Source organism: Cricetulus griseus, chromosome 7 (assembly GCF_003668045.3).
Source record: "Cricetulus griseus strain 17A/GY chromosome 7, alternate assembly CriGri-PICRH-1.0, whole genome shotgun sequence".
Classification (NCBI taxonomy): domain Eukaryota; kingdom Metazoa; phylum Chordata; class Mammalia; order Rodentia; family Cricetidae; genus Cricetulus; species Cricetulus griseus.
The window spans coordinates 79,751,342-79,778,408 of NC_048600.1; the positions used below are offsets into that span (position 1 = coordinate 79,751,342).

General features: G+C 44.2%; 1 protein-coding gene across 1 annotated transcript in view; it reads right to left on the reverse strand.

Annotated features, from left to right (window-relative positions):
• Positions 1 to 829: 829 nt before the first annotated feature.
• Dnah9 (dynein axonemal heavy chain 9) overlaps positions 830 to 27,067 on the reverse strand; it is a 338,224-nt gene continuing 311,986 nt past the window's right edge. Inside the window, exons 62-69 of the mRNA XM_027427134.2 lie at positions 25,704 to 25,831; positions 20,948 to 21,175; positions 18,088 to 18,279; positions 16,943 to 17,134; positions 15,094 to 15,264; positions 8,860 to 9,042; positions 2,590 to 2,979; positions 830 to 1,057 (exon numbers count right to left, since the gene is read on the reverse strand). Of these exons, the coding sequence (XP_027282935.1) occupies positions 830 to 1,057; positions 2,590 to 2,979; positions 8,860 to 9,042; positions 15,094 to 15,264; positions 16,943 to 17,134; positions 18,088 to 18,279; positions 20,948 to 21,175; positions 25,704 to 25,831 (1,712 nt within the window). The remainder of the gene's footprint in view (positions 1,058 to 2,589; positions 2,980 to 8,859; positions 9,043 to 15,093; positions 15,265 to 16,942; positions 17,135 to 18,087; positions 18,280 to 20,947; positions 21,176 to 25,703; positions 25,832 to 27,067) is intronic.

Consider the following 27,067-nt stretch of genomic DNA (forward strand, 5'->3'; position numbering starts at 1 on the left):
ATCCCCACTTACCTTGACCCTCCTTACCAAACTCTGGCAGAGCTGTGTTGAACCCATCAAACTGCAGAGCCCTTTGGTTTCCGGTGGACATTTCCACAGTGGGAAATCTGGACAGTTTCAGATGAGTAGCTTTATGGGATAAATTGCTTCTTGGGTCTCTCATAAGTAGTGTTCAGAGCAGTTTACAGTACAGGATCCACTTACACGTTCACAGTTTAAGTAAAAATATTCATAGATGTATGATTTGTCACAGGTCACTGACAAGTGTCATATAGAAAGTGATACAACAGAGGTACTTGTGAGTCTACTGGAATGTGGCCACACCCACTCGTGTATCTGCTGTCTATGCTGCTTTGGGCTCCAGTGGCCACATACAGGGTTTCCAGCCAAGACTGGCTTGCAAAGCTTTGAGTGTTCATTCTCTGACTCTGAATTTATAGAGAAATATTAGTGGAAATCCTGACTGATGGGCACTGCCTATGTGGTTGAGGCATCTAGCTGGAGCCTCAAGGTCCAGGACTCTACTATGTCAGCGTTCATTCCCAGGCTGATTCTCTTGGTCTCTTCACCATTATTTATGACTCAGTAATTCTTAGACGAGTTGAAGAATAAATCGTTTTATTAGAAAAATTTTACTACCACAGAGTTCTCTCATTACTCCTGGATGGACTCATCTCAGCCTCCCTTCAGACACCCCAAGCCCCCCAGAGAATTCTACAGAAGGTTAGTGCCTATGATTTCTTCTCAAAAATCTGCCATTACCCCTCACCCACTTCCCTGTCAGGGAGCTGCCAGACACCGTCCATTCTCCCAAAGGATCTTCAGGATGCTAAATCTGGAGAAGCAAGGCAACACCAGCTAGAACCCACTTGGATGGGTTTTCTTTAGTCTTCAGGTTGAAAGTCCACACATAGGTGGGTCCCCGCTGACAAGTCTTGTACACAGGACAAGCATAGGCACTTCGGCAATCTTGCTTCTCTGCTGGAATGGCCTTGAGGAACATCACAGGCATGGGGGGTGTCAGGTCCTTCAGCTTTGCCTCTGTAATGATGCCAGCCTGGGAACAAGAATACAAAGAGATGCACTTTAGTGCCAGAGCTCAGCCAGTCAGCCTTGCTTCCGTGAGAGGGACTAAGATATTCTGCCTTCATTCCTGCCCATTAATGCACTTTGTTTGTTCAGCATAAGTCAACTTTTTTTGTTTGTTTGTTCTTTTGAGAGGGTGGCATTGCTGTGTAGTCAAGGCTGTACCCAAACTCATGATCCCGCTTCCTGAGTGCTGGGATTTTAAGTCTGGGATACCACAACTGGCTTTAAGTCAGTTGCTGATATAGAGCTCTAAATGTTTATCCATGTATAAATTAATTCATCTCCAGGTAGATTCCCCCTCTTCTATACTTTTGCATACATCTATTTCATCCAAATATGAAGGGCACGTATTTGGCAGATGTTATGCTAGGTGCTAGAGATCTAGTGGGGGAGGCAGCACAGTTTTGCCAGCACATGCTTTCAGTTTGGAGGTTATAGTTGTGTCCACTTGCTACCTCTTTGAGGTTTCATTATGTGGTCACATCACCTCTAGAATATTTCAGCTTTAACTGGGGATAAGGAAGAGCATTGGCCAGTTTGCAACTTTTCAGATGGAGCTGGGGCTGGTCTTCTGAGATGTCTTGATAGATTCTCTAGGGCCACTGTCTAGTTGGCTGTAAAGTTTCTACTGATTCTAAGGTATGTTCTCAGGAACAAGAGAGTCCTTAGCCAAATCTTATTTGGACTTGCAGCAAGCACACTGAAGACAAGATCTTTGTAGAGTTCAGAAGACATTTAACTTTTAACATGCTGCTTTCCCAACTCTGCTGGACCACAGGGAGCTTCTTCACCACACCCTTTGGGAATGCTGACCACTTTAACCATGTGACCATGAACTGCTTTTGTTATGGACAGAATAATGTGGTTTTCATGAAGTGTATTGAAAGGATTTGTCTTTCTAGTTCTGAGGCTGATGGAAGGAAGGCTTGGTGGCTGACAGAACTGACTGTTGATGCTGAGGAGGAGCAGGACAAGCTCAGACTGTTTGTTTTTAACCTACCATAAAGCCAGCCCTTTTAAAACATATGATTCAGTGTTCCTAGAGATGAATAACATACTAGTTTCAGGTTAGGTTAATCACCCCAGAGAGAAATGCAGTGCCCATTATCAGTTGCCATCAGTACTGGGACATCACAAGCTATTTGCCAGATGCAGTCCAGTTTTCTTACATGGTAACCCGTTTGATTTTCACAGTGGCTATTCTCCCATTTAACAGTTTGGCTAATGGGGCTCTTGAGAGGAAACATTAGACCATAGCCATGTGATTGGTAAATGGTGGTGCTGAGATCAGATCCAGCTAGTGTGGTTGGACAGGCCTCATTTTAAGTACACCCTTCTCCCTCTTCAGAGCCTATGCTCTTGTATCATTCTCACTGCAAAAAAATGGTCTCTAGAGAAATGCACCTAGGTAAAAAGATTCCAGAGCACAGCACTGGGCAGTGGATCTGCATGTCATTCAGCCTGCCCCAAGGTGTGCTTTGGCTTGTACCCAGACTATACCTGTGTGTCCCAGCAGGCACCTTCCATGAAGAGGCCATAGATATAGGACCCTTCCCGAGGAGGGCTCCGGAACTCCTCTCTGTTCTTCTTTGTCACATCGCATTGCAGGGCCATCTGGTCTAGTGGCCATTCATTCTTGCGGGCCATGGACTGCATAATGGCAGTCAAGAAGGACTGGGGGTTGAAGAAGCCTGTTAACCACACAGTTGAGGGCATCGAGAAGTCACCTGTCCAGGCCTCCAGCTCTTTGATTCTGTTAATCAGGTCCAGAAACCAGACTGCCAGGCCTGCCGTGGATGGGTAGGCACGTCTGGCCCAGGGTTCTGGGACCACATCTAAGTACAGGGCATTCTGTAAGTTTTCCATCTCAGTGGTCATGGTCAGCTCCCCCTAAGAACAAGAGTAGAACAAAGAATAAGGAGGCAGAAGTCTTGGAAAGCACTGGCCTCTGCGTGCTGTGACTCATGGGTAGGAGCTGACTCCAGTTGTGGGGGCTACTAAGTGTGGTCCTGGCTTGTATTTGCTTTGCAAGATTTGTCTTATCAAGGCTGATGCTTTAGAACATGCCTAGTACCCACTGCTGCCACTTCACAATGGTGGTAATAAACGCAAAAGCTGCTGCTGCAGCACAGATGCGTGAGCTGAATTCCTGCTGGAATTACTGGGCTTAGGTGCTAAAGGCTCCCACAACAGGCCTGGCAAATTCAGCAACCTTTTTATGGTTCACACTTCCAAAGTCCTGTTGGCTGTATTTCATGTGCCCAAAAACTACAAGTGGCCTGGCAGGTGTGGATGTCCCTAGCAACATAGAAGCATCTACACTCAGCCCTTTTGCTTGGTCTTACTGTCGAATTATGAGTGTAGGTAAGGAAGTCAGCAGCAGCAGCAAAAGGGGCAGAACAAGATGCTGATTTTCAGTGGGAAGATGATTTGTCAGCGGGGAGGGGTAACAATTTAAGCCGGCTCTCCTGGATTCCAAGAGCACTTGCGAACTCTTTTCAACATGAACATGAGTAAAGGGACCAAGGAAAGGCAGAGACAGAGCTGATGTCCGAGTCTGTTCTGCACAGCACAGATGCAGAGGATAATGAGACTGGGCATTAAGTTGGATTCTCATATAGTTTCTCCCATACATGGGAAGACTATGTTTTCTGTTGATGGGAATTGTAGAATGTGCCTTTAATTCCAGCACTCAGGAAGCAGAGGCAGACAGATCTGAGTTTGAGTCCAGCCTGGTCTACAGAGTGAGTTCCAGGACAGCCAGGGCTACATTGAGAAACACTATCTCGACAAACAAAACAAAGTTAATATGCCTATAATGTCACCATTTATTTGTCAATCTGGTTAAAAGGATATGTACAAAGTAATGAATTAATACAAAAAAAACCCAACAAAACAAAACAGTAGCACAGAGCAATCAAGAAGAAAAAATAATAAGTGCGTGTGTGTGTGTGTGTGTGTGTAAAAGATTTCATAACCAAGGCTGGTCTTTAACTCAAATCCTTCTGTCTCAGCCTCCCAAGTGCTGGGATTACAGGTTTACAGCACCATGCCTGGGATAGGGTTAAGTTTACTTCTCCACAAAATGGTTGTGGGCTTTATCAAGTTTGGGCTTATCTATGGAAGTTATTTACTGTACTTCAGAAGTTTGGGATTTGTTCCATACGGTAACCCCACAGGCCTCTTAAGTCTTTAGGGCAAAGACTATTGGTAGTACTGGAGTGTGATGAAAATGCCCTGGTCCTCTGGTAGTCTACTCTGAGGACTGTGTTTGAGAGAGACAAATGACCCACAAATGTGAACAGTAGTGGAACTATGCAGCATGGAACTGTGATTGTGGCTATGTGCTGAGATGTATTTGTACCAAAAGAAATCCTCAGGTGAACTGTGGACTCTGGGTGTGTCACTGTGTGTTCATCAGTTGTAATACATGTAGACTTTGGGGATGCTAGTAGTGTTTTGTGTGGTGGAACTGGCCTGATGTGATTCTGTAATTGCTATGAACTTAAATACAATGCTAGAAAAATAGGATCTAATTTTTTAAATGCAACACTTAACGCCCTTCAGAAACTGAAACTCCTTTTGACAGCAAAGAAACATGTAACTTAGTTTCCTTAAGATTTTTCTCACATCTGCTTAAAATATCATTTATTTTGATGATTTTGCAATGAATGACCAAATGCACAAGCAAGAGAATCCAAAAGAATGTGCTGCCTTCTAGGCTTCCCACTTCACCACAGAAGCAGGAAGGACTGAGGAATGGGAGCCACCTTGTAATTTGGTTTTTGAATGCAGTCATTTTCATTACTTTGATCAGTACTTTGAGCAGAAGTAGAAAGCATTGGTCTTTAAGGGGCTGGAGGCAACAGTGCCCACCCTTCCTCAATTCACCAAGTGTACCTGCATTGCCTCCTTAGCCTAGGGGAATACAGCACTGACAGTCTGCACACCAGCCTGTCTGCACACCAGCCTGTCCTGAAAGCTATTCAGAACAAATGAAAAGACGTTTCTCAAGATTTTGCCAGATTGACAGAAGCTGTCTTGGGGGGACAGGAAGAGTCTATGGCCAAACTCTGGGCACCAGCCCCTCCTACACCCATTTCCTTTTCTGAGATACTGTTTTTTTAAATTTTGTGTAGGTTTGTAAACCTGCCTACAGTCTCTTCAGGGGCCAAGAGAGAGTGTTAGCTCCTCTGGAGTTACAGGTGGTTATAAGCTGTCTGCCAGAGGTGCTGAGACTCAAACTTGGGTCCTCTACAAGAGTAGCATGGACTCTTAAAGGATGAGCCTTCAGCAGCCCCTAGTATGGCTCTTTTTAAAAATTATGATACAATAAAGAAGTTGGTTTCCTAACTTTTCCTGTCCTGGCTCTGAGCAGTACTGATTAATATCTAAGCCTACCCTGCTCACAGGGTGGGTCAGTAAGAAGAAAACTAAAAAATTAGGCCCTTCCATCTATTGAACAGCCTTGTGTTCCAGGGTCCCGTGACATACTTTCTTGACAGGAAAGTTGGAGAACTGCAGTCTGTGTGGCACCTTTCCCAGGTATGATGAAGGCTGCTTGTCTATGACGTTATTCACTTTATCCATATCTATGAATAAGTGCTTTCATAATCAATCTTCTGTTGGTACAATAGAATAGCTTTATTTTTCCTATGGCCTCCATTCCTTTGAGTCACAATATGTGAGATGAGACGAAACACCTCCCTTTGGAAGGTTATCAGTAGCCAGGCTGTGCTCACATGGCAACAGCCAGCATCCAGTGCATAGATAGATGAATAGATAGGCTGGGGATAACACTTCCTTGAGTAGTTCATGCCACACCCTATCCATTCTTTTCAGGAAATTTTTTTTTTTTTTTTGTAACTAGCTTTCCCCCACCCCATGCTGGGCTTGACTCTGGTGCTTCACACATTCTAGGTAAGTGCTACACCGTGACTGAACTACCTTTCCAACCCTTAGTGTTGGGAAATAGAATTTTACTACATAGTTAAAGCTGACCTTGAATTTGTAATCTCACCTCTCAAGTGCAGGGATTGCTGACATATATACATATCATTACTCCTGGTCACTAGCATTCATTTATTTAAATCACCAGGAAGTAGAATATGGGTCCCACATCTTCCACTGTGCCTTCCAGACAGGGGCTTGCTCATTTTAGTCTCTGGTAGAGAACAAGATAGCCACAGGTATCAGGCCTGGATAGCTGCTGATCAAAAGATCATGTCCCTCCCTACTTGATCTGGAAGTCAACATAGACCGAAAGCCAGCCTTTGCTTTTGAACAAGTGCACAAATTTCACTAAAACATAGTGAAAAAACCCAAAGCCATCCATCATTTGAGTAATGACAAGTTCCAGACATGCCGGGCTAGTTAAGTGAAATGGGATCCCCCATGGGGGTTCTGAGATTTTTCTGGCAGCTACATTTCAAAGCATGAAACAGGTGCGTTAATTTTTCTAATATTTCTTAGAAAGATAACTAAAACACCAAATATTTGAATAAATATAAATTATTAATGACATATTTTACAGTTTTATCTTTGAAATCTGATGTGTCATTTATATTTGTGTCTACTGTTTGGACGAGTCTATAAAAAACTTGAATTCTCCTGTTTACCTCTGTAGGAAGAGAATTTTCTAAATAGTCTTAACAGTATATGCTCCTTTGAAAATTACAAATAATGGGAAAAAAAATGAACCACCATGTGAGAATTTTGTAGTTCAGGCTGTTGTGCATCTGGCTAATGGGAATGAGAAGACCTAGGAAGGCTGGGAGCCAGATGTCTGACAGTGGTGAATTCCCAAGAGAAATTCTCTCTGTGGAAATTGCCCATGGCTGGACTGGCTTTCCCTGGATTTTTTCCCTACTCACATTCTGTGTGTTTTGAGCCTCTCCAGGCTTACAGGGCTGTATCTGGCAGCTCAGCTAGGACTTTCTGGGAATATGGTCTTATAGCCAGTCAGTTCATTTTTATCGTAAAGGCTAAGAGTGTTTGGTTAATGACTTGAGGGGTCAGGCATTTTGTAACTGTGGTGCCTAGTTGGGATATCATTTGGCTTGTCTTATGTGCTGGGGGACTGGAGATGCCCACCTCGAGTGGTGAAGTGACTGCTGAAGACAAGTAAAGGGAAAAGTCAGCAGGTCACCTATCCCCCCTCCCCTGCCAGCTTGGAAGCAAACTTCCCCACTGTCCCATCCAGCAGGTGCTGGTGTGGCCAGTCCATCTAGGAGCCCACCTGTTGTAGCCTCTCTCCTGGGGGTCCGTCCCTCCCTCTGCTGCTTTCCCTGTTCTGAACTCTGCCTTTCCTCTTTCTTGTGCTGTGCTTTAGAAGCCACACTCACCCCCAGGGTCACCTGGCACTGCTTACAGGGCTTCACCTTGATGTCAGTAGGACTGGTAGATGGGAGAATATGTTATGAGTATGATGACCAGACTACTCTGGGGAAACTCATGAAACTGTGTCCTGAGAGGATTCTGACCGGAAAATACCCTCCAGGTCATACAAGGTCATTACACTATTGCTTGTCAAGTGAACTCTTTGAGCAGCCTGTGGGTCCTGTGCCCTATAGAAGCCCTGTCCTTTTGTCCTTAACTGCCCCTATCTATCTTTCCTCTGAGTAGAGGTCTCACAAAGGTGAGACCTGTGTCATCTCCCTTGCCTGCTTCCTCCTCCACCCTGTTTATGAACCCCCACCTTCTATCAGGCTCTTCTGGCAGGGAAGGCTCCTCTTTAGCCTCTTTGTATCTTTCCTCCTGGGGCCCATCAATCAACATTGTGGGAAGTAAACTGAAAGGAGAGAAACTCCACACTGCTTCCCCATCTCTGCACAGGCATTCTTCATGATTGACTACACAGAGCCACAGTGAAGGTTCTTAGAAGAAAAATGAGTGAACAAATTGGAAGTCGAATGGGTAAATAGCCTGTACCAAATTGCATGGCTTCAATAAGCTATGGCTGCAGCAAACCTACTCAGGATAATTGCTACTATACACCTGCTTCCCCACGACTGGAGATGCAAAATAGGACGGGCAAAGGCCTGCTTCATATTTAAGACTGCTGTGAAATTTTGCATTTATCCGATTATATGCTGGTGTGGAATTTGAAAGCCATCAAACACTGTCTATCCTCAATAGGTTAGGCATTCCCATCTCATCTTCCATATTATCTCCCTTTGTCCATATCATGCATATGTGTGTATGTGTGGAGATTAAAAGAAGAAAAAACAACTCTAGATTTTGTTCTATATGGTCCTTTCTATAGGTGTCTACATGTAGAAAATTCAATTGCATTTCACACACACAAATGAATTTTGTAGCTTGTAGAACCAGCAGTATCCAGACTTGGATTTGGAGGGCTAGCTGGGCTTTCACTGTAAGCTACAAAACCAGTATCTGGATAATAGACACACACATATACACACACTTCTAAGACCCTGGGGATCAAACCCAGGGCCTTGTGTGTATGTTGGGCAAGCTCTATCACTGAGCTGTTCCGCCAGCCAGAGATTGTAACTCTTACTACAGATGTAAGTCATTACCCCATGGACATAGAAGACCCCACTGAATAGGGGCAGAGCACTATGCAGATTCTTTTAGAGGTCCCCAGGGCAAGACTCTGGCTTCTGTGGAGTGACACCTCTTAAGCGTTTAGGTGGCTTTGGTACAGTTGTCCTTCAGCTCCCAGACCCCTTGGTGTCTGTCACTTTGTCCCTGTGGGGTCCAGATGTGTCCTCTGGCAATGTTTATCTCACTCATGACCTTTCTCACCTGTAAACCAAGGTGCAGCTCTCTCAGTGAGCGCTGGATCTCTCTGGTAAGGGTGTTCATGCGTTCACACTCCTGGAAGACAACTACAATGTAGGGGGTGCGTTCCTCCACCTTGGCCATCAACTCTGGGATGTTAAACTCATCTGTCACCCGATCCAGTATTTCTTCCAGAAGGGCTTTGACCTGCTCCAGGGCAGAAAATAGGGGGTTAAGGAGGGACTCCATGGAAATACATGCCTGGTATGGTAAATATGGCCAATAATCTCATGGTTGGGGGGCCTCACAAGATCCAGGGGTATTAGGTTCCTACTTATATTAATCTGCTAAATGGGCATATTATGAAACTGCCCTCTAAATTCTTAGGTCTCTACCCATAGATTAGTACAGCTCTTGGACCTCATTAGAGAAGTTGCTCTGTACAGTAGGTGAAGGTTAGCACAGAAACTCGGAGTGCTCAGTCTCACATGGGACATCTATATCTCTCCAGGAATCAGGAAGATTGTAATAGGCAGAAGCTGGTGAGGACCTGAGCAAAGCACTGTCATGTTTTTAAACTCAATCTCAGCTGTGGTTGCTCACAAAAGATTAAGCTCCTACCCGTGAGCTGATTCTTAAAAGAAAAAAGAAAAAAAAAAAAAGCCATGGAGTTGAGAGTGTAAGGAGGTGAAGAGTCCTGAATCTGGAGTTAGGGGAAGGAGTTGGGGGTGACTATGATCAAAATAAAAATGTTTTTGAAGTGAAGGGATTCCATCCTCCTGTAATGGACACTAGGTGATAGTCCCCTATCGGCTGCCCTTCCTCTCATCACACTCAGGTTTGTTTGCTTAGGTCAGCTAGGTCAGGGTTGAGGAGTGGCCTCAGGACACTTCTCTCCAGAGGCTGACCAGTTAGCTCCCTGGGACTTGTGTCACCAGCTTCAAAAGATCAACACACTTTTCTAAGAATTGAGGTGGAAAAACTCACAGGCTAACCCGGTTAGCTACAGGAACTACACTGTAGTTCAAAGGCCTTAAGCCTTTGACCTAAGATTCTCCTCATAGGCCACATGGGCCTGACGTGGTGAGCAACAGTGGCAAATATGTGTGTGGGGGTGCAGATGCACACACATCGACAGCTTTTCAAGTCAGTGCTTCCCACATCCTCAGGTCCCATGAACCATGGATCAAAACCCAAACATACCTTGTCATTATTCCATAAGCTGTATAACTGTCAGCACAACCTTAGACTAATCTAGGGGTGATTTAAAGTATATGAAATGGGTGGGCTGTACCTCAAGAGGAATGTCCAGCACTGTATAAAAGTATACCAGAGGATGTACATAACTTACATGCAGATACTAAGCCATCAGTGTAAGGCATTTGGGACTTTGGCATCCATAGGGAGGGGACATGCATATTGAGGGATTCTCCTCCCCACTTCCTTCTATTCTGTATTTCCAGGAGGTAATACCGTGGTTTTCTATTTGTGAATTCTGAAAGAGACATGGCCATCTATCACTTGAACTCCTACCCACACAAACTATCAGCTAATTAGACCAGGAGAGCCAGAATAACCTGGATTTCTCTCCTAGAAAATTGGAACTGAGTTACAGAGATTGTGGGTTATTTGGGGGCAAGCACTTGGAGGCTGAGTCTGCCATTTTGAAGTAAATGAATAAGCCCAGGAGGTTTGTTAGCAGAGAAAGACAAATGGAGCTGCACACACAGAGTGGCCATATGGGCAGCAGAGTAAGGGGGGAAAGGAGCAAAGAAAGTGGGAGCAGGTGAGCCAGCACCAGCCCTTCAAGTCCTAAGGGCTGAGCTCTAGAGGCCTGCACCTGCCTGGGCTTTGTCAGCCTTAACATCTCCATCCCTTCCTCCAACAGCAGGCCTCTATCTCCTTCCCCATCTTTCTGGACACAGTCACTGGGGCCAAGCATCTTCTTACTCAGTTCTCATGGGATGCAAGCAAGTCAGTTAGGCCTCAGGTTTTTATCCATAAACATATCCACTAGAGTCTGTCTTGGCTGGCTTCCCTCCCCCAGCTCCCAGGGTTGACTTGAAGATCAAATCAAATGAGCTGATGGATGTCACAGCATCTGAAAGCTTTGAAGGACTATATAAATGTAAAGGATGATTAATATTCACCTTGCCTTGAATTGCTAACACACAATTCATTCCTCAGGAAAAAAAAAGCTGATGCTAGAAAAAAAAAAAAAGAAACCAAGAGTGTATCACCCCACGCCAAATGGGTCTCTGGTTGCTGTCATAGCAAAAAGTAGAATGGAATTTTAATGGTACCTGAAAGCTGCTGCCAGAGCCGAAGACAAATGGCTAAATTTATATTATATTTCTGTCTCTGGAGTGGAATTGAAGAAACAGTTCTGTATCAGTGAGCGGCCATTTGGCTGTGACTCACAAAGAGATGAAAAGATGGTTTAGAGGCATTGCTCCAAAATACACAAGGATGGGGACACAGAGTTCTTTCCCTGCCTCTCATCAGGTCAGAAGAGGTTTGGAGGCCTGGGGAGGAGCTGGACACAGACAAAGGAGGACTCTGGTGGTAGGGAGCCCCAGAGGTCCTTCAGAGGGGGCAGGCAGGCTCCAAGGGATAGGTTTACTTCATTTCCATAACCCAACACCTTTGCTTTTCCTTCTATTAGGTAAAGTAATACATATTTATCAGAAATATCAGGAAAACACCTTCTAGAACCTTCTTATAAGAGGGAAAATACTGTTAAGCTGCCAATATTTGATTGGGTCATGAAGATGCCCTTCAATGTATAGAACACTTTGTCTTTTCAGTCATTAGCCAGCTAGCCACATTCACTTAACAATTATCATTTATCACCCATCCATCCACCAGTATGTCTATCAGTCTCTCTCTCCACACACACACACACACTATATATATATATATATATATATATATATATATATATATATACACACACAATCTGTGTCTTATAATCTTTTCTCCCCCTCAGTACTGAGGATTGAACCCAGAGTCTTATATGCATGCTAGGCAAGCACTCTACCACTGAGCAACAGAGTTGTCCCTATAATTTTTCTTATTTACTTATTGAGACCGGGTCTTACTTTGTAGCCCTGGCTGGCCTGGAACTTGCTATGAAGACCAGGCTAGCTTTGAACTCACTGGGATGGATCTACCTGCTGCTATCAACCAAGTGCTGGGGTTAATGGTGTGTGCTACTGTGGCTGGTTTTCCTATAAATCTTGAATGCATTCCTCTGTCACTACATATGCGATGGCTTTAATTCAAAGTATGGATTATTTTGCTGTTTTGACACTTATAATTTATTGTCCTTCTATTGGTAAGTAATTGTTCTGTTCATCATTTCTATACCATAAAAACTACAATAAATACATGTCAGTATATCACAAAATCATCTGTGTATGTTTGAGTATTTTCAGTGGCTGGTTTCTAATAAACAGGATCATGAGTGGAAAATGAACATTTTGAACTTGGGTAACTACTGTCAGATTGTTCTACTGTCAACTCAACCTTTACCAACAGATGAACAGGCCTACTTTTTTAGATCTCACCACTATGGATCATGACATTTGAAAACATTATGAAAAATGACATTTTGCTTCCCTTAGGTGTCACTGAAATAGTGTCACTTTTCTTATTGTCACTTTGATCCCCTGGAGCTGGAGTTACAGGTGGTTGTGAGCTGCCTGATGTGGATGCTGGAACCTGAACCCAAGCAGCAAGTGCACCTAACTTCCAAGCCATCTCCGTAGGCCTTAAAGAAATTTAATCCTCCAAAAGTAGCAATCTTTGTGTCCCCAGACTTTGAGGTTTCTAAAAAATTGCGAAGTACCTTCTTTGTAAGTCATAAAAACATCCCTATATGGCAACGTATTTGTGGTTTTCATTTAAATACATGAGAAATTTAAGCTATTCTCCAAATGGCTAGCTGTTTTTAAACACTAAACTGCTTTATCACCACAGAAGGGAGGAAGGCTTACATCCCAGGGCCCTACTGGAGGAGACCAGTGCTCTGGCTGATCAGAGTCCCCTCCAAGTTTAGATGTGGTAATATATTATTTATGCTTTATTAAATCTTGCCCGAGGATTCAGAAAGCAAGGTCAGCCACAAGCCATAGAAGCCAGGCACACACCTTTAATCTCAGCAGCCAGAGCGAGGAGGTGCTGGTACACATTTTTAATCTTAAAACTCAGGATTAAGAGGTACATGGATCTCTGTGAGTCCAAGGCCACCCAGATCTACACAAGATTGATCCAGTCCTAAAGAGAAACAGATCACACAAAGATGATCTCAGCACCTGGGATCACACACCTTTAATCCCAGCATTAGGGCGGTATATAAGACAGGAGCAAGGTCTCAGTATCAGACATTCGTTCTCAAGCCACATTGAGGATAGGAAGATACTCAGTCTTAGGATTCTACAGTCACACTGAGGGAGACAGTAGGATTAGCCCATTCAGCCTGAGGTAGTGGTAAAAGCTAGTGACCTGCTACTTTGTTTTTCTGAATCCTCAAGCAAGCTTTAATAAATCATAATAAATAATGTATCACGACATTTAGATGTGGTTGAACCACCAATTGTCCTGAATCCAATCTGATTAGTGCAGAAGAGGAGGTTTGGGCACATACAAAATAGAAAACAAGGCCACATGAGGTCACAGTTAAGGAACTGGCCACTGCAAAGAACAGGGTCACTTTTCTTTCTGGGTGATGTCACTGCTTTCCCTCATCCTCTGATTTTATCTTACACATGGAATGGTGGCAAAAGCTGATTAATATGCTCATCTACATCAAAATCATTAGGGTACCAACTCCTGGGCCTAGCCCTGTGTCATGGTGTGAAACTGAAATGTCCCCCAAGGATTCATTTTGAAGGCTGCTGATCTCTAGAAGGTGGATAGGGCCTAGCTTGCAGAAAAAGGCCACTGGGGTCTGTTCTTCACCCCTGCTTCTGACCATGCTCTCTCTGCTTCATGGCCTATTCTGGTGTGAAGAAGATGTCTACCCCATGTTCCCACCACCATGGACAGAGCTGTTCTACACTGCCTTCCATGCCATGGGAGTGGAAATGCCTCTGAAGCTATCAACCAACCATGCTCTTCCTCAGTTGTTTCTGTTGGGTATTCTGATCACAGAGAGATGTCAGTAACCAATTACCTCCTATTCATGACTCAGAATTCCCTTTTCTTTTTTCCAAGTTCTGAAGATTGAATTTAGGGACCTTGTACACGCAGGCAAGTTATTTTATTACTGAGCTTCAGAATCATACTTTCAAATCCTGTAGCTCATTTTAATTATAACTTTATAACTCCTGTTTGAAGGATATCACTCCCAACTTTTAACGAAAGTCAAGCCCCCTCAATGTCAATCAGTTTGCTTTCTAAGAATCAGTCCCTGCAGCATACATGTTTGATAAGTGCCCAGCTTTTTTACCATAACCTTTCAAAGTCGTTACCTTTTGAGTCTCACAGTGGCACCAGTTAGAGCAATGGTTCTCAACCTGTAAGTCATGGCAGGCGCCGCACATCAAAGTTTTACATTACAATTCATAACAGTAGCAAATTACAGTGATGGAGTAGCAATGAAACAATTTAAAGGATCACAGCATTAGGAAGGTTGAGAACCACTGAGTTACAGGGATCTGGCAGTGCTTTGGGGTGGATGTGGGTTGGCAGACTAACAACTCTTCTAAGTAGAATTCACTGGTCTCAGAAAAATTTACAAAGAAATTTCACTCTGGCAGCCTATTCTTCTGTCCTCTGTTCCTCTACATCATGTTAAGCCTTTGGTTCTCCTCAAACTTGTATGCCAGCCACCCTAGTTTGTTTTCTACTCTGTAATTTCTCCTTAGCTTCATGAAACTTCCCTGCCTTGTACTTGAAGCATTTTGTGTCTATTAACACTGGAGTTAGAGGTCATCCACAATGAGAGAAGTGTGGCTGTCCAGATGGGGTCTGGTCAGCAGGTGAGTAGAGAGAGTTTTGCAGCTAGTTGTGGCATCATTGTTTACTTTGCCTCAAAAAATCTGTAAGTTGGTATCAGTGCCCCTAAGCACTTCCTGCTCAGCCCTGACTTCCCTCATCTCAGCAGACAAGTCAAATGAAATCTGACTTTGGAGTGGCAAAGCCATCTGCCAATCCCAATGTCAAGGACTTCCTGTCAATGTTGTTAGCAGAAGAAAGCATCCACTTGCAAGCCTTGGGATCCCCAAACTATCTCAGTCAATACCCACTACACACCTTTTCTTCCCTTGTAATGCCGGCTCCATCTCCATCTTGGTGGTCCTGAGGCTGCATCTCCAGCACAGTTCGGAAGAGCTTTTCCGATGTCTGAGTAAGGAAGCCAATCTCGGCATTCGGGTGGAGGCCATACAGGTAGGGAGACTCAGGGGGCAGCTCAGCATCGATATACTGAAATCAAGGGCAAGATCAGCCAGAGTAACTAACTTGTCTCCCATCTGCAAGGTCCTCTGTGGGACACAGCGCCAACATCCTGGTGGAGGACCACAGCATACTTCACCCACCCGGTACAGTTTCCCCTAGTCTAATCTTGATGTCATCCTTTTCCCACACCAGACCAGTTCCCCACAACTCCCATACAAAATATAAGCATAATACAAAATATAAACATACAAAAAATAAACTCCCATACACACTGAAGGGCTCACACTCCCAAGAAAAGCCATTGGAGTCGAATCATTTAAAACACTGTCATCCAAACACATTTCTGGTTAATTCTTGTAGCCACAGTTAGACTGCCCAAGAATCTTGCCCTATTTATAGAAGTCTCTTTCTTCACTGATTGTTTTGTGTGCCCCTTTGCAGTTTTTTTTTTTTTTTTTTTTTTTTTTTTTTTTTTTTTTTTTTTTTTTGAGGCGAAAAGCTACATCCCCAGTTAAGTTCCTCACGGGACTTTTGAGATTTCTTGGTGTTGTAACCAACTACTCAAAATGTTGCTCATTATTTAAAGACAGTTTTGTGGTTTTTCCTTGCATTTTTTCCAGTACATTCCTGGGCTCTTGGCAAGGGCACTAGGACCATCTTTGATCTGGCAGATTCCAGGGACATGCAAAGAAGGGATTCTACCTCAGCCCTTTGAGAATGTACAAGTCCTGTTACTGTGGGATGCAAGGACCAGGCCTCTTCAAAGATGTTGCTCTGGCAAGTGGATTGTCCACAGACACCAGGGGATGCTCTTGCACTATCATCTTGGGCAAAGCTTTCCAGGTGGTTAGAAGTTCCTTATTTCTCATATGAAGTCCCCTTGTTTTGAATTTCTTTTCACAGGCATGACCTCTGTGACTATGATTTTTTTTTAAACTTGGGGATGCAAGAGTTTATTTCAGCCTACAACTCTCAGTAACAGTGACTATGATTTTTAAGTTTTATGAATTAAAAGTTTTTTTTTAAGTTTCTATGACCACTCTTTTCTTAAATTTGGTATAAACTTTAGTAAGCATTCTTTCAAGAATGCTTAAAAGTCTAAAAATCCCACCCCCATCTCTCAGTAGATTTCTCATGGCAGGTTAAAAACAGAGCTGAATAATTTAAAAATAAATGCAATAATAGCATATGAAAAACTGAAATGCTAGTAAGAAAAGTCTCAGTGAAACGTTTTCTTATGTGAGTATATATGCCTGTATCCATAGCCACCAACAGGAAATGGGAGGAGTGAGTGACCTGGACACAACATCATTTCTATCAAGACACTGACAAAGTTTGTGCAAAGATTCTTACCTGAGAGTTTTCCCTATTAATATTGGTTTTTCTTCTGTCAACATCTTGAGTAAAAACAAGTAAGTAACTGCCCCAGAATGCTATTTGTAGAAAAGATTGACAAATAGAATTTGGAACCAAACACCAAGGATACAAAGATCTCCAGGCTTAAATTTCATCTTTAATTTGAGGCTGGAAATCCTGAGCCTCTTGGGTTGAGCAAAGCAAGCTCAGGGCAGAGAACAAGGTTGAAATCTCCTCAGCTCTTCTGGCTGTCCTTTCCTGGTCCCCAGTCTTGTTCCAGTGTGAGCATGTGCATGCTGAACTGTGCAGGGCAAATCGTCACACTGCAGTGTGTCCAGCTATGCCTCACCTGGTGATAACCACTGTAGTCCATGTTTCCTGGGAGTGGGAACCCCGGTGCCAGGGACAGCTCTCCTTCTAGCATTTCTGGCCTAATGAATTCCTCCAAATAGGTTCTGCAGAGTCTCCTGTCCCAGTCATCTGTGATATGGCCTCCATACATGATCTCACCAAACAGGTAGCGCAAGTCATCGTAGGGCACCTGAGTCAGAGGCAAGAGAGTGGGAAAACAATTTCCCCATAGGTTCTGGTGCTGGAATCTTCCTGAGATTAAAAGTAATGCCTTTTTAAACTTTGTACCCACAGAGCCTGTCAGTGTTAAGCATGCTTGGGGATATCACTAAAGGCTTGAAGAATTACAGCCAGCTTTTCCTAGAAGCCCTTCACATAGGCAATGAATGTCAAATGGAGGAAGTGAGGACCATGACCCTTTTCAATTTTTTCTGCCATTAATAACAGGATCAGTTGTTCCCTCTGATAGATCAGAGTAAATAAAACACAGCTTAGAAGATCTCAAGAGTTAGGGAAGGAAAGCATTTGAGACAAGCCAGCCAACAAAGGAGAGAGGCTGTGGGGCTGGGCTTCCTAGGACCTAGGGCTCCTGGCAGGATTTCTCAGAGCATTTGAGCCTATGGTGCCCTTGCTGGTGCTTCAGACAAGAGGGACCTTGATGATATGAGCAGGCCTTTAGACAGAAGGCTATGTTCGCAGAAGTTTCTCTGAAATGGAATTGACAAAGAGGCAGCTGGCTACAGTGTAAATTTGACCTTTTTTCCACCTGTGGCAAAACCATATCCACAGGAGGAGCTGTGTGTGCCAATGAAAGCTATGCCCCATTGCCTAGTCTAGTTGCTTTGGGAACTTATAATAGGTGAGTATGGGGTCTCTTCCTGTCAATCTACAAATCCCTGCTATGCTGTGAGCACATACAGGTGGTCTGATGGCTGTTTGGATAGATTCTCATGGGGCTGACAGTATGCGTTCCCATCCTTCCTGTGCTCTGACTTCATAGAAGTACTTCTCAGCCTTAGGTTGATCCTGGCCCTGGAACTTCCTTATATCACTTGTGTAGGGTCTTAAACCATCATTCCACAAAGCCCTTGTGTATGGGAAGGCCACATCATAATGACCTTCACCCATACCCCTTTGCTATACCTTTGTGTTAGCCTCCAGGAAATTGTAGAGCACATTGACAGAGATGGTGAGGTCCCCCGTGTTAAAAGGGTAGGAGCGATTCCATCCCTGTGGCCCAAACTTCCGTCTTTCGGCAACCACTGCATGAAAGTAACAGAGAGCAAAGAGGATGCTCTTGAACTCTGTCTCCCGGGAACACATTTCCAGAGTGTCCTGGAAAAGAAGCACCATTAACAACACTGACACAGTTTCTTTTACCTGGGGTAGATGAGGGTGTGGTGAAGATCAGGGCTCACACTGGGTAAGGTTACGGTAAGTCATGTCTAGGGTTTGATGTACAGTGAAGGGACTAGTGATTGTACCGACAAGAGGCAAGCTAAGGCTCAGATCAGAGTTTGAGGCCAACATGCAGACGAGATGAATTTCAATTGAGTTAAAGTTTATACTCAGGCTATAGTGTGTTTGTGTATGATTTAACTTTGGGCACATGGATTAACTATTTAGGTACCCAAGCATAGCTAATGACAGCAACAGACAGCTTGTGGATATGTATGTCTTATTCATTCTATCAATGTCACTGTGCCCCAGGTAGGTGGGGACCCTTACAGCCTTATCTCGAAACTTTCCTTTCCTACACATCACAGAATAAGAATGTGTCCTTCCATCTATGTAATAAGGGGCCCCTGGCTTCTGTACTGATGAGCTTCTGAACTGAGGGAAGAGGAATGGGAAGAGATTCACAGCAATGAGAGATGCTGTGCCATCCATGCTCCTCACCACTTCCCACTACCCTCATCACCTGAGCAGAAATGATCAAACAGAAGGCTGAGCCAACAGTATGGAGGGCTGTGTGACGGCCCAGCATGAGGAGAGGCAAGAGTTGGGCCCATGACGAAGTGGAGAAGGAAAGAAGCAGGCACTGCTTCAGAGGAAGTCAGTGAGGTCCTACTTGGTAGACTTTAAGGAGGATGGCAGTGATGGAGAATAGGGGTAAGCCTGTATTTGACAGGATAGTAGGGAGGTGATCTCTGAATCCTCTGAACTTGAAAAAGAAATAGTTTTCTCTGAATGAGATTCTGTCTGTTCATTTTGGATCAAGATGTGGTACCCAGAGCCCAAGAAGGTGCTCTCAAGGCTCCCACCACTAGATTCATTCAGTCCTGATGCTCCTTCTAGGGATCACTCATAGGCTGTGTTCACACAGGACAGGGGCTACCGAGGAAACAGTGGTAGCTTCTGGTATTGCTCATGTTCCTATGGATGTACGCCTCCTGAACATGTGGCATCTCTGTGGTGCCCTCAGTGGTCAGAGGTGATATGGAGGGTAAAGAGACTACCTTGTAAACAAATGTTTACTGAATGGAGCAATTCTCCATAAACTATAGGATGCTATGTTACTTCTTACACATTTGGGCGGGGGATTCTGTGGGAAAATGCCTTTAAGCACAAATGCCTTTAATGCACAGACTGGTCAACAGTGATAAACACTCTCAAAGAAGTTGGAATAAAATAAGCATCCCCAAATAGTGTATTAGGGAAGCAGGAATAAAAAGGAGGCTGAGGAATTTCCCCCTCACATAGTTGAGTGGGCCTCTGGGGGAGCAGGGTGGATTTACAAAGGCCTCCACTGTAAACAATGACTCTGTCCTTTTCAGAATGAGTTACTCAAGGTGGCTGTCAACTGTGAATGGACCTTTTGGGGCAGGAACCACATAGCCGGGAAGAGAGAACATCTCTTCAGATTCATTACCACTTGTGCCATATCCAAGACTGGCCATTAGGAGTGCAGGGAAAGAAGACCAGGGACAATGACCAACAGCCTGACTGTGAAGAGGAGGCCAGGTATATTTCACAATAGAGAGGCACAGGTGAAGATCTACTGCCAAGTTGTCCAAGACCCTCAAAGCAGGATAGCTGAGAGTGGTTTGTTACTGGGCCCTTGGGTCTTGAGCCAGCTAAGTACATTCTGACGCTTCCCTCCTCTGACAGTTCCCACCACCACTTCCACCCTCTTCCACCCTCCCTCCCTCCCTGCCCCTCCCAGCACAGGGGATTAAACCCAAAGCCTTGCTCAAGTGAGGTAAGTACCCTACCACTGGGCTACATCCCCATCTGCCAACTTCTAATAAAAAGAAAGACTATGGTAAAATAGACAAAACATAAAACTTCCCATCATTGCTGCTTTCAATGCATGGTGCCAAGGCACTGTATGTGGTGAGGCTGCTGTCCAACCCCACACTTCTGAAAACAAGGCTTCTTTATTTGGGTGTAGACTTGAGCATGTGTGTTCCTCATACATGAACTAGTAAAGATAGAAAATTTAGATGTTTGACCTCTGCACTTGGCACATAGGAGTGCCTAGGAATTTAATTAAGTTGAATTACCTGGGACAAGTGAAGAAAATGCCCCAGCTTCTGTCCTGCTTTTCAATGGCCAGGGTATTTCCTACCCAAAATTTCAAGCTAAAATAATGCTACAACTCCTATTGGTGTTGTTCCTCACTGTCAGGGTGATATTGGGTGTTGGAGCTAGGTGGGGTGGAAGGGTGGGGGTGGGGGTCGTAAGACATGAAAAAGGAGAATGGACAATTTTTACTTCACAGTTCTGTGCAAGCTTCCCTCTTCAGATGGTGACTTCCATACCGTGGCTGTAACATGGGGTCAGTAAAACCATTTGAGACGCTACCATATCTAGATATATCTAGAAATTGAGAGCTGGGACATACTTAGTGGGCACTGGCGGGCAGTCAGTGCCAGAGGGTGCACATCTGCCCATATCAGTCAGTGCTGATGGGCAGCTCTTGACACACTTTCTCCCACTGGCTTTGAATTGACCCCTTGTGGGGTGGGGGTGCTCTTAACCCTTCCCTCCCAGGCAGTACCTGAGTGAAGTTGTCCAGGGCTTTGTGCAAGTTGGCATGCATGCCCGTGGGGGGCTCATTGGTGATCTTAACAGAGTTTTCCAGGATGCCCTGGGGAATGATGTGGCCCTCAGGGGAGGGTGCAGGCTCAGCACTGATGAAGACCCTGAAGTCTGGGTGACTTTCCTTGCTGAGCTCCTCTAGCTTCTTCTCCAGGGTACCAAGCCACTTGGCCACCAAGTGGATGTTCTGTTGGGAAGGAAAGACCCCCAAGCAGACATGTGCTTACATCTGTTAGTAGTAAACAGTCAACAGGTGGCAGCTAGAGGGGACAGCTCACCTTTCCTTAGCTTCAAATTTGGGGGTAATTTAAAAATTTTAGTTAAGCTATAATCACATCATTTCCCCCTTCCCTTCCCTCCTCCCAATCCCTCCCATCTCATCTCCCTCATTCCTTCTCAAATTCATGGCCTCTTTTTCTATGATTGTTGTTGTTATACACACATTTACATACACACATGTATAAATATATAAACACAACCTGCCACCTCTGTTTAGTTTTGCTTGTATGCACATGATTTCAAGGCTGACCACTCGGTACTGGGGACTTGTCCTTGGAGAAGATGATTTGTCTCTCTCTCAGCAGTGGTTAATTGCCTACAGTTCTTTGTCTAGAGGCATTAGCATGACTATTGGGGTTGTCATTGTTTGGGTTTAACTTGAAGTAATTTTTTTTTAATTGCAGTAAAACAGACACAATGTAAAAGTTACCACCTCAGGCACTTTTGAGTGTCCAGTTACTGTTTTGTTTTGGGTGGTGCTAGGGATTAAAGCCAAGTCTCATACATACCAGGCATGTGTGAGTTTTATCACTCAGCTGTGGCCTAGACCTATAACATACATTTTAAAGTGGAATTATGCTCACCCACACTGCCATGTAACACATAGCTTTCAGTGACAGAAATGTCTAAGATCACAACACAGAAAGAGTTAGGGAAACCAGCAGCGGTGCCCTGCCAGCATCGTGCAGTTGAACCCCCCACCCTCTGATAATCATAAATCTTCTAGCATTGTGTCCTCAGACCTGACTGCATGTGAATCCCCTGGAGGTCAGCTTCAAGCACTGATTGCTGGCCCTTCTTTATAGCTTCCAGGTCAATGGCTAGAGTGGAGTCTTGCTATTTGTATGTCCAACAAATGACACCACACTGCAGGTACAGGGAATGTAGTTTAAGTCTAAAATCCAATTACAATTTTCAGTCTGATTCTCCACTGCCTGGTGCCTGGATTATTTGAACCCCTGAGAACCAAAAGGAATGAACGTTGCTGCAGTGCCTGGGACCTGGGAAGAAACAGAATCTCAGGCCCCACTCAGACTTACTGACTCATCACATGTTAATGGAACCTTCTAGAGAAGTATATGCATGTTGAAGTTTGAAAGGCACGAATTCAAACTACCTCTACCAAGCTTCCTCCTCCCCAAACCATTCTGCTAATTGCCACCAAAATTATCTCCCTAAAACACCGGGGAACACTGCCGTCAAATGCCCACTAGTGTGCCTATTCTCATCATAGGCTTCCTGTCTAGCTTTTGAGCCTGTGTTTTGCTCCCAAATCTGATTCCTCTCTTTTATCAAGCGCAGCACTTAGTTCTTCACACTCCTTTGGAGAAAGCACCTTCCCTTCAGGAAGTAGGTCTCTTGGCATCATTGCAATGTTTCATTATGATGAACAGATAAAAGCTCCTCAATCAATATTTGAGCAAGTAGGCTTGCAGAGCCTTAAATACACAGATCAGAACGGAGAATTTGGCCTCTGAGTGCTGCTTTCTTTCTTACAGAAAGAAATAACAATCATGCTTACCACACTTACTCCAGAGTTTCTACAAAGACCCATAGGTGATGGGCTTGAAAGGGCTTTTTATACTGGAAGCTGCTGTGTGAAGGATAGTAGCAGAGGGTGAAATGAAAATTTGTTAAGGAGTTCATTTTGAATCACATGAGTGAAGCGGAGCTCAGTGGGCTTTCTGGAGAGCCAAGGTTCCTGTTATGTGGCAGTATCAGCAAGCTAGCAGTGAGTCATTCTGCAGGTGCTTCAGAACTCCAAGTCTCTACAGAGCAGGGCAGGTTGGAGTAGGGCAGGGTTAGGAGGAAAACCATTTCCTATGGAAGGAACTCTAGGAAGTATCTCTGGGACTTCTAGAACTGGGGAAACTCAACCCATAGCTAGTGCAGCCTGGAAGAGTGGAGACCTCCTGAGACCTGGCTGGTCCCCAGATCCTAGGAAGCCAGGTCTCGTGAGGAAGATCACTGATTGTTCTTGGGTTGGGCGCTCAGGCAGCTTTTCCCAATATGACATGGTGTATAACAGTTGTTGGAAAGAGTGACTGGAACCAGAGTTCAGTGTCACAAGTCAGAAGCACTTGACTGTTGATGCCGAACTCTTGAGAAAGTTATTACTATTCAGTTTTCCAATTTTGAAAGAGGAATGACTTCAATGAATTTTCCTTATCTAGTAACCTTTTTTTTGGGGTTGGGGTGTTAAGACAGGTTTTCATTATGTAGTCCATCTAGCCTGGAATCTGATAGGTAGCCCAGGTTGGCCTCAAACTTAAGATCCTCCTGCCTCTCCCATCTAACTGTTGGGGTTGCCTGTGTATGTCATCAAACTTTGCAAACCCAGGTAAATAATAAAATATCTAGGAGTCTCAGGAAGATTTAAGTTTTGAGGGGTCCTTTTCTTCCACTCCTACTCTGAAGTTCAGGCATTTCTAGTCAACACTTCCAATGTTTCACACAAGACAAAATGGAGAGCCGTCAGATTGCTCAGTCTCATCCATATAGACAATTTATTTCCCTTGGAGATGTCCATCACCAGGGATTAAAGAGGGGTTTTGAGCTCAGATTCTGAGAGAGTTCAGAGCTCATCAACTTAAGATGCGGGGGTGGGGGGTGGGGGGTGGGAGGGTACTGGGTAGCCAGTGGGTGCTAAGGAAGGAGACTCAGCTCCTTGTCTGGGGAACCTGACTGGAGACAGAACAACCATTTCAGAAACAAATTCTGACTTCCATGGCAGGGGGTTGGGTTTCTTTAGTTACCCGTGGCCAGGAGCATGTCAGACAGCTGAATCTGAAAACATGGGGATTGTGTCTCCTGGCACCTGAAAGAACCAGGGGCTCCAGCTGTTGTCACTGTTTCTCCTGGGATGCTCACTGCTCCTGAAAAAGGAGCTTCAGGGAATGGCAGATCCCTCAGCTGCTGACTCCCCACAAATAAAAGGATAATTAAGGAGAAATCAACAGCAAGATGTGGGGGGGGGGTAAGTAATCAGGGGACTGAGGAAGTTCTTGGTGATGACGTCAGGATGGGTGGATGACTGGCTTTTGCAGCTATTCTTTCTTTAGTTTCCCCATTAATTCTGTCACCTAACAGGATTTGAAAATGCACATTATATACTTTAATCTTATTTACCTTCCTCACTGCTCTCCTGTTACCCTCTCATACCCAATAGGCTTTCTTAAAAATACAATTTATTTATTGTGTGTGTGTGTGTGTGTGTGTGTGAGAGAGAGAGAGAGAGAGAGAGAGAGAGAGAGAGAGAGAGAGAGAGAGAGAGAGACAGAGACACAGAGACAGAGACAGAGACAGACAGACAGACAGACACACACACACCTCCTCATTGGAGGAGGTCTTGGGAAGAGGATGTGAGTCTGCAGAGTTACAGAAGGAGAGGAAGTCAAGGGGGAAATGGCATGGGACAGGTGGGTAAGAGGGGCAGAGGACACAGGAAGCCCAGAGTCTAAGGGACGCAGCCTGAACAGACACACACACACACACACACACACACACACACACACACACTGATAAACACAGAGAGAATGCATATATGCATATAGGTACCTGCAGAGTCCAGAAGAGGTGGCTGTCAGCCATCTAACAGATGCTAGAATGGACCTCTGGTCCTCTGATGGAACAGCAAGCACTCTTAACCATAATCACCTCTCTACCCCTCCCCCACTACCCTTCCCCCAAAGGTTTTTGTGGAGCAGTTTAAGGCAGTGATCTTGATGGTAAAAGTAAATAAGAAGCATCATGTTTTCCAAGGAAATTTGGTGAAGAACATGTCACAACAAATCAGTCAGCATGCCGATGGATGCCCTGACAGGATTGAGTGTGGAGTGCTCAGAGAGGGGAATAAGGAGCTGTTTGTTCTGACTCAGCCACAGTTTCTAAATGAGCTGCATGGGGGACAGGCACTTTGGCAGAAGAACGGTAGCTTTATCCTCTCACCCTTGTTCTGCGGAATCACAGCAGTAGGTTCCCACATTTCCAGATACTAGCATGAGTTCCCAAGGAAGGAGATAACTTTTAGTCTGAAAGTAACTCAGAACTTATCAATGACAGAAAAAAGAACACAGAGGAGAGCGCCATGGCATTCGTAGGAAGAGATCAGCCACTGAAAGTATCCAACTGCTATGGCCTTTAGTCAATGCTAATTTCTCGAGAGCAGATCAGAGTGGAACCTACTCCTTTTGTGAGTGGCATTCAGAACTGTTTGGAGACAACGATAAAGTAGGTGTTGGGAAGAGTCATTGGAGGAGGTCTTGGGAAGAGGATGTGAGTCTGCAGAGTTACAGAAGGAGAGGAAGTCAAGGGGGAAATGGCATGGGACAGGTGGGTAAGAGGGGCAGAGGACACAGGAAGCCCAGAGTCTAAGGAACGCAGCCTGAACAGACATGAAGGCAAGAGTGATCCAGATCTAGGCAGAAGGTTTGTACCTGCAGAATAACCCAGTGACCTTTCTTGGCTGCCAGGTCCAGTGCAGCCTCAGCCACTACCTCCTGTCCTTGCCCCAGAGACACATTGTGGAAGTTCCGATTGTTGAACGTATATCCAAGTTTCTTTCCTAAAACAAGCATAGAATTGTTAGGATCATTTCTTGAGTCTAATTATCCATGCTGCTATTTCTAAGAAGAGTCCCCAGTTGTCATCCCCCAAACCTAGGTATGCCTGGACCCAGACCCAAGCCTCACATGTTCTTTCTCTTCATAGGAGCCTAAACCCTTCATATGTGTAATCTCAGAAAAAAAAAAAAAGGAAGCATTAGTCCACATCCAAATCACCTCACCCCTGCTTCATCAGCTAACCTCCAAGAACGGTTTGGATGTTCTCTTACATAGTCCCTACTTGAAAATCAGGCATTGGTCCAAAAAGTGCTGACATTAAAAAAAGATAAAGGGCAGCCAAGTGGCTGTGTTCCCTTCTGGTTTTCTTTGTCTTCTGAATATATTCAATCTTCTTTGGGAATTTCCAGGGAGGTGTGGACAGAATTCAGTCAGTCCTGGCTTCCCCTCTATCAGCCTCTTCCCTTACTATTCACAATACATAAAAAGCCAAGAACAGGGATTGGTGTGAATGTTATATTGTGCTGTTAGTGTAGGAAACAAGATATAATTAATAATAATAAAAAAATATAGCCACATCACAGAAGCAAATCCAATGCCACAAAGTTGTTCTTCAAGCCCAAAGAAAACTGAACCTAAAAAAAATGACCTTAATATAGAGGACCAATTCTATTTACACATTAGTTGTTAACACAATCCAATAAAGTTTGGGAAAGGTGTATGTCATTCTTTATATAAAAGATCATAAAACTGTGTAATACCATGAAGGAATCATTGAACAATTTTTCTCGGAAGGTAAAATAGACGAGGCAGAAGATAAGTTAAAAAAAGTGAAGGGGAATACAAAGCTGTACAAAAAATTTTACTTCCAGAAGAACTAAAATTACACATATAATTTAATACTCCTGCAAGAAAGCCTTTAAAAGAAAACATTTTATATTAGATAGTTCTTTTAAATACTAAAAAGTATGTGTACTCTCCTTCAACCATATACAAATAGGATGATGACTTTTTATATTGAGAAATAGTTACTATAGATTCGACTGAGATGAACCCAAGAAATACCTTTATTAAACTCGATAAATCCTAGCTGGCAAGCATTTGATGTCAGCTTTAGAGCTGGTGAGATAAACACCTAATTCCAGTGCAAACACCGGGCTAAAAGGTGTGGGGGATTATTAGATAGCTCCCGTTATGTTTTTTTTTTTTTTTTTTTTTTTTGCTCACAAAGGAACCTA